At 53.2% G+C, this 14,544-nt stretch overlaps 1 protein-coding gene across 9 annotated transcripts in view; it reads right to left on the bottom strand.

Annotated features, from left to right (window-relative positions):
* Window positions 1–14,544, bottom strand: part of GREB1 (growth regulating estrogen receptor binding 1) — a 127,333-nt gene that overhangs the window by 37,618 nt on the left and 75,171 nt on the right. For all 9 annotated transcript variants that reach the window (XR_014083710.1, XM_081596546.1, XM_081596549.1 and 6 more), the window contains 10 exons: window positions 14,153–14,296; window positions 12,661–12,789; window positions 9,833–9,946; window positions 9,146–9,289; window positions 7,219–7,404; window positions 3,819–4,169; window positions 2,642–2,770; window positions 1,837–1,965; window positions 1,014–1,211; window positions 190–370 (listed from right to left, as the gene is read on the bottom strand). Coding sequence is in view for 8 of the 9 variants with exons in the window: in XM_081596546.1 (XP_081452672.1) it covers window positions 190–370; window positions 1,014–1,211; window positions 1,837–1,965; window positions 2,642–2,770; window positions 3,819–4,169; window positions 7,219–7,404; window positions 9,146–9,289; window positions 9,833–9,946; window positions 12,661–12,789; window positions 14,153–14,296 (1,705 nt within the window). In the remaining variant the exon portion in view is untranslated. The remainder of the gene's footprint in view (window positions 1–189; window positions 371–1,013; window positions 1,212–1,836; window positions 1,966–2,641; window positions 2,771–3,818; window positions 4,170–7,218; window positions 7,405–9,145; window positions 9,290–9,832; window positions 9,947–12,660; window positions 12,790–14,152; window positions 14,297–14,544) is intronic.

The following is a 14,544-nucleotide window of genomic DNA, read 5'->3' as shown; positions in this document are numbered from 1 at the left end:
CAAAAATACTGGAGTGGATTGCCATTTCCTTCTCCAAGGGATCTTCCTGACCCAGGGATCAAACCCGCATCTCCTGCATCACCAGGCGGATTCTTTACCACTGTGCCACCAGGGAAACCCATATGATCCACACATCTTCACTAAAATAAGGGAAATGCCAGCCCTGCCCTGTGCCGCAGCCAGTCTAACCTCACGAGATCCCAGTGGGCATGGTCGTGGATGAGGACGAAGAGTGTGTGCGGATTCTGAAAGGAGTTTTGCAGGAAGGACTTGAACTTTGTCTGCGCTTCGGCATCGAGCTTCAGAACATACTGCTCCACCCTCTGCCTGGTCACGTGCTCCTTCTCCAAGCCCAGCTCCAGCAAAACCCCTGCAATACAGTGAAAATACATCAGTAGCTCCAAACATGGCTGTGAGGTTTTTCAGTCATCAACAGACCCTTGAGCAGGATCTCCCATGTGGCAGGCTCCAAGCTGGGCCGGGAGGCTACAGGGATGGAGGAGTTATGCATGAGTCAGGAGGCCAGATACCAGAATATAGTTCACTGACTTGAGTGGAACAGAGGGAATATTCTAGTGATGCCTTGCCTTTAACAGTTTATAAAATCATAGACAAGTGGCTTCCTCTGGGCATCAGCTTCATGAGCTATGAACTGGGAGTGTTAATACTGCCCCCTCTGCTTCAGAAGCAAAGATGATGTTAGAATCCAAATCAATGTAGGTACATCAGAGCTTCTGCACCCAAACAGTCATCAGACACGCCCTGAAAGGCCCGTGACATGCCATGTTAAGTTGCTTCAGTCGTGTCCAGCTCTTTGTGACCCCAAAGACTGTAGCCTGCCAGGCTCCTCTGTCCATGGGATTCTCCAAGCAAGAATACTGGAGTGGGTTGCCATGCCCTCCTCCACGGGATCTTCTCGACCCAGGGATCGAACCCATGTCTCCTGTGGCTCCTACATTGCAGGCGGCTTCATTACTGCTGAGCCACCAGGGAAACCCCAAAAGGGCCCATACCTGAATGCCAGACATGGAAGAGGGTCTGCTGGTAAGTCACTTCTGAGGGTGGAATACAAATCAGAAAGTCCACCTTCTCAAAGGATCCCAAGTCCAGATTCTGGGTGCTGGAATCCGCGATTGAACACACGTGGGAGAGGAGCTTCTGGGCCACAGCCAGCTGGAAGGGCCGGATGCGGTGGGGCTCCAGATGGTAACCTGGAGCCAGAGCCCCCGTCAGAGTGAGGTCACCGCGAGCACACCGCTACAGCCCTGGACTCTGCGGGGGACTCAAGCAAGGGCCCCATCCGGCTCACAGAGGGATGAGGGAATGGGAAAAGACCAGCATTCATTGAGTGCCTGCTCTGGGCTATGCACCATGCTGGTCATGTCACACCCTATTCCTGATTTAAAAATTAAAAGATGAACAGCACTCGGGTATCTCAGGGGCTGAGACCTACTCCACCTGGAGGGGACAAGGACGGGATTCCAGGGAAGCTGATGCTGAGATTGGACTTCCAAAGAGGCTGCAGGTTCTCAGGAAGAGAAGGAGACCAGCAGAGACCCTCAGGAACATAGCATGAATAAAACATTCCAATAGTACATTGATAAACTAGAAATCAACTCAGAGAAAGGAAAGTGTACAGATGTACATTTCAGGGTAAAATAAGACTGTTCTCGTTAAAGACTAAAATGAAAGTTAGGCATTAGGTCTACTTTGATGCTAGGGAAACACCTTGCCCACTGGGTGTGCCTTGAACTGTGCTTCCTTGCAGACTTTGGGGGCCCCGGGACGCTGCCCCACCAGCCCGGAGCTTGGCCACCACTCCCCAGCACCACTCACTTGCGCACGCAGGTGCCCCGCTGACATCCAGCGATGCTGACTTGGTGACAGAGGAGGCAGTAAGTGAGGAAGAAACAAGGCCTTGATTTTCCTGATGGAATTTGTCCAGCAAAATGTCAATGTCGCCTTCTGCCCCCAAACAGAGAGAACACCAGAAATGGGTTTTCCATCTCAGGGAAACTCAGCATCAAGGGAACAACCTCTATGTGTTAGGCACTGTCCTGGGCCTGGGGCACCAGGGATAGGGTGGCCCATCCTGTGAAAGAGCCCACGGCCTAGGAAGGCAGATGTCCTCAGGAAAATGACATTATGACCCAGTGGGTTTTAGGGCAGGAGGCCAGAGGTCAGGAGGTAGGGGTTTGAGCCCATCCTGGAGAAGGAGGGGCCAGCAAAGGTTTCTGGGAGGAAATGGGGTGACTCTTGAAGGGTGAGTAGCCAGGAAAAGAAGGGAGATTGGCACTCAAAGCTTGGAACACACGGAATGAGGCACAGAGAATACACTTTTCCAACAAGAGGCTTTAAGCAACTGAGATGGGGAGGCAAGAGGGTGATGGACAGAGCCCTGGAGGTAGAGAGGACCATGCACGAGGCCCTCGTGTGCCCCTAAAGGACAGACACCACACAGCCAGGGCAGGAATTGGCTAGCCAGGGACTCCACATCATGGAAGGGCCACGGCACCTGTAAATCCAGGCCAGCCTCAGCAGCTCACAGGGATGGGCTCTGAGACGGCCTCCCCCTCGTGTCTGTGTTTATTTCTGTCTCATCAGTGTATGGTGACTTGCACCTGTCTGACTACAAGCGTACCTGGACAGAGGGTGCTAAAAAAGGCCCCTAGCGAGTCCACTTTCCCGGTAACCAGCTCGTAATTGACTTCTTTCTGGTACTCAGCTGGGGTGAGAAGGCTCTCAGAAAGAATCCGGGCTTGGTATTTTCCTGGAAAACAAACGGCAGCTTTGATGGGGCCCTCCGCTTAGAATTAGTGCATGAGCTCTTCGATGGCAGAGTCTGTGCCTGCATCCCTTTCTCCCTCCATCCTCCAAGCCCAGAACCACGCCTGGCTAAGAGCAGGGCTTCCTGCTGCTGGTGAAATGAATGAATGGTACACATGCCCCAGAGCCCAGTTTGGAACCTGACTCTCTCCCTGACTTAACCAGCTGTGTAACCTGGGCCGACCCAGCTTCCTCATCTGGAGTTCATGGCTGGCAGCTCTATCTACTTCACAGGACTATCGTGAGGATGAAACAGGGCAAGGTTTATGAAATGTGCAGCCCAATGCCTGATGCAGCAGAGGCTCCAGTACTGAAGGTACTACTCAAATCAATGTAAAGAATTTATTTAAAAAACACAGAAGGTGCTCAGGACGAAGGAATGACAAGAGATAACGAGGACCTGGCAGAGGAACAACATGAAATTGGCCCCTCATCTGCGATCCTCCACACTTCCTCCTTCCCCTGGGCACATCCCACCCCCACCCCACCCCACCCCACCCCCCGTGTCTGCCTCTCCACCAGTACACAGGCTCCAGGAAAGCAGGACATCACTCCTGTATCCCCAGCCCCTAGGACAGTGGCTGCACATAGTAGGGCTTCAATAAGTGTGTTTATAGTTAATTAGCTGACAGCCTCATTAACCCACACAACCCAGTAAGGTCATTATTTTTTCTCTCCATTATGTAGTTGAAGATGCTGAGGACTAGAGTCACTGATCACAGGTGCAGAGGGGTTTCCCTGCATCTATACAGAAACCAAACTTGTCCTCAGTCTCTCAGAGAAACCAGAACTGCAGCACCTTTCATTACAGGAGGAATGGAATTTTCCAGAAGCGTGCTATTCAGGGCACACCAGGGGCGGCTGAGTGTTAACTGCAGTTACTAACCAGCGCTGATGCAAACCCCAGGCCCCTGAGGGGCCAACAGCCGGGGGCGGGGGGGGGGGGCTTCTAGGGGTCACCAGAAGCATCCCAGCGGAGGGCCCAGCCTCACCGGTGACGGCGATGCAGGAGTCGATGGCGGCGCTTCGGCAGGCGCAGATGATCACCACATAGTTGGTCTTGGACAGCTTGCCCTCGATCAGCAGCCGGAACATCTCGGAGAGGCCCTCGGCCAGAGAGTAGGTGCACTCGATGATGTGCACGCTGTCGTTGCAGGAGCTGGCAGCCAGGCCGGCCAGCCAGGGCAGCTGCGCGGAGGTCACAGGCGCCACGGCGCCCGGCACGGGTGGGAAGGGCTGGGGTGGCGCCTGCTGGTACTGCCGGATCTCCGTCAGATGCGACTCGCGCCACGAGCGCAGGAAGATCTGCTCCAGGTCCTCCATCAGGGGCACCTGGTCCGCCGCTGGCAAAGACAAGAGGGTGGGAGGGGCTTCAGCGCCTGCCCCGCCCACACCGCGGGGCGGTGCTGGGGAGATGCGCTGTATCCCAAGGACCACCTGATACAATCTGAATGATCAACATCCAAAATAGAGGGAGGCTGCAAACGCAGCCCTCATCTCATCAGCCTAAAGACATTATTTTTGAGTGCTTCTCAGCCGTTTTTCCCCCATGTGCTGGAATTTTTTGTTGTTCAGTCGCTCAGTCCTGTCTGACTCTGCGATCCCATGGCCTGCAGAACACCGAGCGAGCTTCCCTGTCCTTCACTATCTCCAGAAGCCTGCTCAAACTCATGTCCAATGAGGCAGTGAGGCCATCCAACCATCTCATCCTCTGTCGACCCCTTTTCCTCCTGCCCTCATCTTTGCTAGCATCAGAGTCTTAAATCACTATGAACTGAACTGAAAGTTGCTCAGTCATGTCCGACTCTCTGTGACCCCATGGACTGTAGCCCACCAGGCTCCTCTGTCCGTGGAATTCTCCAGGCAAGAATACTGGAGTGAGTTGCCATTCCCTTCTCCAGGGGATCTTCCCCACTCAGGGATCAAACCTGGGTCTCCCGCATTGTGGGCACATTCTTTACCATCTGAGCTACCAGGGAAGCCCTTTTAATCAGTATAATGGGTTTAAATCACTGTTAACGATTGTGGGGAAATGACTTCAGGGTGTGTCTGCCTCCTTACCATCATGCCAGCTTCAAACCACAATCATGACTTTTATAGCTTTCACACACAGCACTGTAACCAGGCACGTGATGTCCCATGACTTGGAGGTGCCATCACAGACTTATCAACACTGATCTATCATTGACCCTTGCATTGTTTCTGAGTAAGCACCTTCAAAAATACTTCTGCAGGACACAGCTTTATGTAAAGGACATAACTTCCTGAGCCTAAATGGACCTACAGAGCTGACTGGTAACACATCATCAGACTGTCTCTACATGGTCTAAATGTGACAACTTACCATGACATTAACAAACCACAACAACCCAGCTTCTACTGCACCCCTAGTTCTATCGGATACCATCGTTTGGGTTCTTATCATCAACTGAATTGAGAAAAACTCCATTTGTTTGATTTGTTAACTTTGTACTTCTTTGACGACTAGCGAGACTGAGTACTTTCAACATTTTTCCCTATAGCTATTTTCTGGTTTACATGTCAGAACTTCACATTTGGGTGAGCCAGTGGAAAGAGAGCCACAGTTTGATTTAGAAAACTTGTCCCCATCCAGCTACACCCAGCACCAGCTGTGGAGCCTTGAGCTATTTTAGGATACAGCTTTCTGATCAGAAAAAACAGGGATCACACCACTTCCTCACCGGGCTGCGCCAAAACTGGATTAGACGAGCTGCTGTATCTCCTGTTTTTTTAAAGTCTTTGCCTGGAGCCCACAGCCGCTTCCAGAACCACCATCACCACCCATCAAAGCAACTGCAAGAGCTGCCCACACTCACCATGATAGTCTCCTCACCTCCATCCCTTCTGACCCATTCCAGTAAGGGTTTTGTCCCCACTCTCCTCATATCTCCACCCACCAGGGTTGACAGTGGTTTCCACATGCCCCAACCCAATGGTCAATCATCAGCCAGCCCTCAATTCTCGGCCATTCATGAAATGAAGTCAGATCATACCTGAAAGTGAAAGTCACTCAGTCGTGTCTGACTCTTTGGGACCCCATGGACTGTAGCCCACCAGGCTCCTCTGTCCATGGGATTTCCCATGGAAAAATACTGGAGTTGGTTGCCATTCCCTTCTCCAGAGGATCTTCCCAAACCAAGGACTGAACCCGGGTCTCCTCCATTGCAGGCAGATTCTTTACCCATCTGAGCCACCAGGGAAACCCAGATCATATCTGTCCCCTGCCTGAAAGCATTCCAGCGCTGCTATGGACGGAATTGTGTCCCCCTCCATTCACATGTTGAAGTGTTAACCCCCAGTGTGACTATATTTAGTGAGATGGCCTTTAAAGAAGTAGCTAAGGTTAAGTGGGTTCATAAGGGTGGGGTCCTAGGCCAGTAGGATGGGTGTCTCTGTAACAAAAGGAAGCAACTTCGGAGTTCACCCTCTGTCCCCACACACACGCATGAAGAAAAGGCCATGGGAGGACACGGCCGTCCGCAAGCCGGGAAGAGAGGGCCTCCCCAGAACCCCACCGTGGGGCTGCTCTGACCTTGGACTTCCAGCCTCCAGAACTATGAGAAGATAAAACTTCTGTGGCTTCGGCACAGTCTGTGGTATTTTGCTACGGCAGCCTGAGCATTATAAACACAAGCTGTTCTCACCGTGTCTGACATACAGACTCTTGACCTTAGCCTGAGGCCCTGCCGGCTCTCTGACAACACCCTCACACTCAGGCTCTCACTGGGCGGCTGCCCTGGCTCCCGCTGACCTGGGACGCCACGCTCCCACCCACCCCTCGGCCCTTGCCCACCACCCCCACCAACTCTGCCTCCCTGAGATCTTCACAAGCCTGCCTCCTCCTCATCACTCAGGTCTCGACTCATCACACGCCATCTCTTCAGAGACGCCTTTCCCGACGACCTGAATCAGCCCACAACCACCCACCCCACTCCCATGCCTTCTTTTCCTCTTGTTTACTGTTTCTCTCTCCCACTAGAATCCTTGAAGGCAGAGCCTTTGTGATATTCCTGCTGTATCTCTGCACCTAGAATGGCAGGGAAATCACTTTTGAAAAAAAAACATTTATCTGGTTGCATCAGGTCTTCGTTGTGGCACGTGGGGTCTTCGTTCCCCAACCAGGGATCAAACCCACGTCCTCTGCGTTGCAAGGCAGATTCTTAACCACTGGATCACCAGGCAAGTCCCAGGAAATCGTATTTGAATTCTCAGTGCCATCCCAGCCCCTCAGGTGGTGACCACTGCAGTGACCTGACGACAGAGGCCGTCTTCAGAAGGGCTCTGAGTGAGGGTCCGTGATCAGACCATGTGCACGTCCCTCCTTTAGCGATTGTTCCACCAGTGGTTCCCGCGAAATGGGAGGGGACTCACCCAGCTGGACGAGATAGTAGACGGTCAGCAGGAGCTGCATCTCCTCCGAGATGGGCTGTATGGTGGAGGCCCCGTACTGCTCGTAGGCTCTGGAGATGGACTGTGAGTTCTGGTAGCACGTGTACAGCAGGGGGCTCACGACCACGTCGTTCAGGTTGCCGCAGAGGTAGGGGAAGTTCCCGTGGCCTGGGGGAGGGGACGCGGCACGGCTTGGCAACTGGCCTCAGGCACAACGCATGGTCCCCACATGTGCACACGTGCATGCTCAGTCGCTCAGTCGTGTCCGACTCTTTGTGACCCCGAGGGTCATAGCTCACCAGGCTCCTCTGTCCATGGGATTCTCCAGGCAAGAATACTGGAGGGGGTTGCCATGCCCTCCTCCAGGGAATCTTCCCCACCCAGGGATCAAACCTGCGTCTCCTGCGCCTCCTGCATTGCAGGCAGATTCTTTACCACTGAGCCAGCAGGAAAGCCTGGGGGTCTCTGCATGCAAGGGAGTGAAAACATGCAGGCCAGCTGCATTGGAGGCAACTTAAGCTCCTTTGTGGGGAAATCTTGAACTCTCAGCCCGTGATGGTTTGTGCACCTGCTCTTATAACTGCCAGGGTCTGTAGCATTTGCTTATTCATTTGAAGTCTCCACCTTTTTGGCACCAGGGACCAGTTTCATGGAAGACAATTTTTCCACAGACCCAGGGTGGGGGTGGGATTATGGTTTGGGGGTGATTCAAGAGCATTACATTTATTGCACACTTTATTTTTATTATTATTACATCAGCTCCACCTCCGATCATCAGGCATTAGATCCCAGACATTGAAGACCCCTGATTTAGTCCAATTTCTTATTTTACAGCCGAGCACACAAGGCCCAGAGAGAATTACTAAAGCTGCTCGGCCATCGCCTGTACCTCCCAGCCCCCCAGGCCTCCTCGATGAGCTGTTAGGAAGATAAACCACTGTACACATCAGAGACTCCAAACACTGACAGAACTTGACAAATGCTTCAGCAAATGGTACAAGATTAATTCTGACGGCAGCCCTCAGAGGCAGGATAGCCCGGGCCAGATCTATTTATTAGCTAGGTTACCCTCAGCCAGAAGCTTCACTTCCCCAAGCCTCGGTCTCTGCATGTGTAAAATGAGGTGAAGATATCAAACCCTCGTGTGGTTGCTGAGATGATTAAATGTGGTAAGTGCCTGCATGGTGTCGTGTACTCAGACGGCCTCCGTTTATTCACCAGACACACACTGAGTAGACGCCAGCTGTGTGCTGTGTGCAGGCACCATGCTCAGCTCCAAAGGAAATCTAGACTGGGACACAGTTCACAGCCTCAAGAAAATTGCTTCCCAAACCTGAGGGTGCGCTAGGGTCCCCTGAAAGGCTTCCTAAAACACAGACTGCCAGACCCCACCACAGAGCCTCTGATTCCAACTGGGACCTAGTTCTGATTTTGGGATGGGTGGGCCTGGGAATTCACATCTCTACTGAGCTCCTGGGCGATGCTGTTTTTGCTGGTCCAGGAACCACAATTTGGGGAGCACTGCTCACAAACATTCTGGTTTATCAGAGGCAACAGAAAGAATTACTCTTAGGGGAAGGATGTGACATTTGTCATAAAAGAGGCACAAAGATGCTACAGTGGGGCCCAGATAAAAGCGTTGGAACAAATGAACATGCAAATGGTTGTCACGGAACAGGGCCATCTCATGGAAAACAGTGACAGGCTCTGAAACTTCTGGCGTCTGATCAGGGGCCACCCCAGTGACCAGGCTGCTTGGTTCTCTCACTGCCCTGGAAATGGCTCTAGAAGTTTGCCCAGGAGGACAACTTGGTATGGAGTCAGACTGGGATGATGTGTCTTGTTGTCTGTTTCGCATGTATTCCCTGGGCTCCCCAACCTTCCGCCCCTGTCGCACTGCGGTACTTGCCTTTAAAGATCACTGGCTTGGCCTTGCATATCTTCAACAAGTTGTCAGGAACGGACACTGGTTCTCCGGAGGCCACAACGGGAAAGGTGACTGAAGCCGGTCCCACCAAGCCGACCTGGGGCATGCAGGTCACACCTGCGCTTTCTAGGGACACGCCAAGAGCGTGAAGAGGATACATCAGACAGGGCATCCACCTCCGGCAGATCTGACATCAGGCCGGCCAACACACCTGCCACAACTTGACCTTCTCCACACCTCCAGGAGCACCCAAGTCTGGGAACCACAGGTTCCCGAGTCAAAAGATCTTAAAGGTTACCGGGTCCCCCTTCCCCACCGAACAACCTACTTTTCTCTTCTTCAATGTCCCTGCCAACTGACAAGCAAGGCTTTTAGAAGAAATTCCTCTAAGATCAGGAAACTCAATACTGTACAGGAATCCTAGGCTTTGTGAAGCAAGTCTAATACATGAGAAAGAGAATTTTTTGTCATACTCAAGTGTGCCTCCCTAGAACTTTCTCACCCGTACATATGAAATCATGTGTGTACACACACACACATGAACACATGAACATGCACACACTCATACACACACATTCCCACACACACACTCATACACACACACACACACACACACACACACACCACCAGTTCCCAAGCCTTGCATCTGGGGTAGGCTCCATCACTTACCATACTTGGCTCTGTTCCCCCCTCCCTGGGAGAAGCCACCATCCGAAGCTGATGGAGATTCTGGAGACCAGCCTTTGTGGCGTTTTTTGGGGGGGCCGGAGTTTGATAAGATACCTAGACAACAACATTCAGAGTGTGGATTAGGCTGTCACCAAAGACATGCTTCAGCAAAATTGTCCCCTGAGCTGGAGAACACTTATTTGTTATTTTTTTTAAAGCACAGCTTTACAATGCATTTTAGCATCTAGTGCATTTTAGCTTCCCTAGTGGCTCACATGGTAAAGAATCTGTTGTGATGCAGAAGAGCCCGTTCGATCCCTGGGTCTGGAAGATCCCCTGGAGGAGGACACAGCAACCAACTCCATCATTCTTGCCTGGAGAACTCCATGGACAGAGGAGCCTGGTGGGCTACAGTCCATGGGGTCGCAAAGACTTGGACACGACTGAGCAACTAACAAACAGTCTGGAGGAAGTATCTAGGCTTAAAGAAATATCCTGTCGACCTCTATAAATGTTTCATTCCAAAGCTGTGTCAGTGTCTAAGCTTTAGCTCTCCGAGCCTTACCTCCTTCATCTTTACAATGGGATCATAAAACCTACTCTGAAAGGTGACTTGATCAAGACTAAAGAGAATATATGTAAGGCAGAGTTTGGGGCCAATAAATGGTAGCTACCAAGTCCAGATCCTCATTATCTAGAGTGGGTAGTCATTCCCTTCTCCAGGGCATCTTCCCAATCCAGGGATTGAACCCAGGTCTCTCACATTGCAGGCAGATAGATTCTTTATGTCTGAAGTACAGGGAAGTCCATCATCGGCTCCACATTCCAGTAAATTAATACTTGTTTCTGTAGACAAGCCCCAGTGGCAGTCAACCCACCACCACAGTTTCACCACTCGGGGGCAGTACCGATCCACCTGTGCACCTCTCCCCACCCCAACCCTGAAAGCTAATTTCAGGCTAAAAAAATCCAGGGGAACAGAAGCTGGTACCCACTGCCGCTAATGAGTCATCCTGCCCACGCCAGAACAGCATGAGCCTGACTCATGCTCCGTTCTTGGATTCTTCAAAATACCAAGAATTGGTTACCACATTTTGGGGGACCAATCCGACACAAAATTTCCCTTACCTTTAGAGCTCTATGTTCAACCATGACGCATTATATAAAGTTTAAATTTTAAAACGCTCTATTCCTGATGCAACCCTCTCCCAAGGAAATCAGAACCCCAGCATATCCACACACCTCCCGATGACGCACCCCACCCCCCATCCCCACCTCAAGCTCCTGGTGATTCTAAACCACAACCAGGGTTGAGAACCACTGGAGCAGTGTTTCTCCAAATCTAGCTAGAGACAAAGCTGGACAGAACCAGGAGGAGCTTGTACCAAGTGCCCGCTCCTGGGCACACTTCAACCTACAGAAGCAGATCTCCAGAAATGAAAAGGAAACACTTAGTCACAAGCACCCCTGGTTATCCTTAGACATGCTGCCGTTTGAGAATTATTGCTTTTGAGTCTCTTAAAAATAACCCAAAGTTATTTTCACCTCTTCTTTAGACCGACTGAAAATGAATGAAACGAAGTGAATAAAATGTTTAAAGACATGAAGTTCTTTGCTTGCAAAGAGCTTTCCCACAGGTGGGCTCCTCTGACCCCCGCGACCTCTGCGGCAGCTTCTGTCACCCTGATGTCATTTAGAACCACATCTTCGTTTCCCCACACATTTGTCCTCAAAAGCGGGGAAGAGCTCCCACACAGACTGAGATGCCAGCTCCTCTAAAAGCCACGTTAAACTACCAGAGGAGGAAGGGCAATGGGATGGGGCCTCGGTATGAAGGCAGAAGGTCTGCAGGTGTGTGCTTCCTTTGGGGTGCTAACTGCCTCTACACAGACTCTAAGCTCCTCGTGTGTGCGTGCTAAGTCACTTCAGTTGTGTCTGACGTTGAGGCCCTATGGACTGTAGCCCAGCAGACTCCTATGTCCATGGGGATTCTCCAGGTAAGAATACCGGAGTGGGTTGCCATGCCCTCCTCCAGAGGATCTTCCCGAAAGCTCTCCCAAAATGATGTCACCAGGAGCTGCCTCTGTGGACCAACCATTTCTGGCTACGTGTCCTTGTGCTGGGAAGGGGGACCCTATTTGGCATCTGGGGAGAGACAAGTCTTCACTGTAGCCCACTCCCTGCAGGCACTGCAACACCGGACCCTGAGCTGGGACAATGCAGAAAGGGATTCTGCCCGTTTCCTAACTCCTCCCCCCACCCTGTCCCGTCCCGTGGGGGGCAGCATTTCCGCTGAGAACCACTGAGCCCCCAAGTCCTTGTCACACACTCCATGTAGCTTCAGAAGCGGTTTCTTGAAACAGAGTCCACCCTGCCCAGAGCAGGCCTCAGGCACGGGACTCCGAGGCTCCAGCTGTACCCCTAATGGTGCAAGCCCCCTCTCTCTACCAGCACCCATTGCCTCCTCTGGGCCAGGCTCCATGGAGTAACCGGGCTTCCAGGGTGCGTGACGATGACTGTTCCTAGGAATGTCACCGGCCCACAGAGCAACAAGTCACCACTCATAATGGGCTCCCACTGTGTCCTGGCGCACACTCATCACCCAGATTGGGGGCAGAAGCCATGCGTCTCCCTACCCCCAGCACTGGGGGCTGGACACACTCCCTGAGATGCAGGAGGTGTCTGCTGATCCAGCCTGACTCTCATTCCAACTCCAGGAGGCTCAGGGGCCCCGGCGCAGTGGCTCTAGTGTCTCCCACCTGCCACTGCCTTGGCCCAAAGCAGAGCAAGACCCCCCCCCCCCGAACAGGACGGTCAAGGTTACTTACCTAAGGCCGAGGGACGTGGCACTGCGGACAGGCGGTTCTTCACCAGCGGCTGGTGCTTCGGGGAATCTTTGCCGTTGAAAATAGCCGGACCCAGGGCTGCGGTTAGGGCGGGGTGATCAGGGGCTGGTCCTGAGAGCAGAGACAAAGAGGGGAGACCATGGGATGCCCAGCAAGCAGGAAACGGCTCTCCCTCCATTTAACATATTAGCTTTCCACTGATGCGGCTCGTCAGGGGTCAGGACTCTTGACAGAGTGATTCTGTCCCCGCCCAGCCCCCCAAGAAAGCAGACACACACAGACATGCCCACACACACACACACACACATGTGCACACACAGGACACACGCTCCCACGAGTGCTCCACTGAGCACTCCCCGTAAGAGAAGGGCCCGTGGGGGCCCTGGGATTCCAGGAGCGCCCCTGCACCTGCTCCACCCTCCTCCCACCCTCTCGCTCACCCTCCCGGGTTCAGGATCACATCAAACATGCTCAGGAAAGCAGTCGGGTTTGCCGTCGCCCAGGGCCAGGCTACACACAGGATCTGGGGCTCCCCGGGCCTCAGGAGGATTCTGGGGGCAATTGTGGGCTCTGCTCTAAGTCACCCACATGGGCCAGAATGGTGTGGAAGGTACTCCAGAGTCAGGAGGAGCACTAAACATCCCCTGTGTCGAGGGGGCACCGTGAGGGGGTGAAGGGAGGGTTCTGAAGCCAGACGACCCCTGTCTGTGCCCCACGCTGCCTCGAACTCGTGGTGCAACCTTCCTGAACGTTACACCCCCTCCCTGTGCATCCACCTTCTCATCTAGAGGGTGGGGGTAATATTAGAGCCACTGTGAGGACGACGGGAGTTAACAGAAGGTTGCAAGCACTAAGTATTTGCTATCACTATCATCACGTTTAATTTTTATAATCACCCGGCAAAATAGAAAAGATTCTCTCCAAGTGTACAGATGAGGAAACGGAGAGTCACAGAGTTAAAATGAGCTGCCCCAAATCTCTCAGCTAGGAGGCGGCAGCGCTGGAATCGCACCCAGGTGCTCTGTGGGCAGAAACACTCATCCCTGCAGCAGCCCAGGCGTGCCAGGCCCCAGGTGGCCTGGGAGGATGAAGGCCGATACCACGTGGAAGGAGGGCAGGGGGCCTCTGGGGGGAGTGTGCTCCCCCCCAGGTGCAGCCTCTTCGCTATGGATGCTGAGCCACATGCAGCAGGGGCCCAGGGCCCCTCAGCAGACTCCCCTAAGCAGGAGGACCTCCCCAACCACCAACCCCCCTGCCAGAGCCCTTGGGAAGGAGGTTGGTGACTACTTGCCATCAGCTGTCGTGCTTATCAGGTGTGTTTTGCATGGCCGAGGCCAAGTTCACAAAGCAGAAATACCTGCTACCAAACCCTACTGCCCGTGATATCCTAGGCGAGCATCTTCACACCTCCATTTTCCAGTTGGGGAAACTAAAACCAACTCCCAGCACCTCCGGCGCTGCGGCACCACCTCACCTGCCTGCGGGGCTCCCAGCGGGGTGCTTGGGGTTGTCCCGGGACCGGGCTCGCCAGGGAAGGGGGCTGGCGGCCCAGAGCTGTCCAGCGGCAGGAACAGAGAGCTGGAGCACGCACCCATGGATGCCTGGCGGCTTCTGAACTCTGCGGGGGAAGATGTACGCATGACAGTCAGCTTCTGCTCCTCCCCCACAGCGAGTGATGACTTCCGAGGCCAGAACCTGGCCTGCGGGAGAGCCAGGTGTAGAGATAACCACAAGGGTGCCAATGCCTTCCCCGTCATTGCTCCAGTGCAGCCGGTGGGGGGTGGGCAGGGGCCATCCCGCAGGCTCGGTCTCTAGGGGAGCCACCTAAGGGACAGTCCTCTTGCCAGCAGCAGTAGCAGTGGTGAC

The sequence above is a fragment of the Giraffa tippelskirchi genome, chromosome 4 (genome assembly GCF_054371585.1).
Source record: "Giraffa tippelskirchi isolate mGirTip1 chromosome 4, T2T-mGirTip1v1.2.pri, whole genome shotgun sequence".
Lineage (NCBI taxonomy): Eukaryota > Metazoa > Chordata > Mammalia > Artiodactyla > Giraffidae > Giraffa > Giraffa tippelskirchi.
This window is presented reverse-complemented; position numbering and strand designations above follow the sequence as displayed.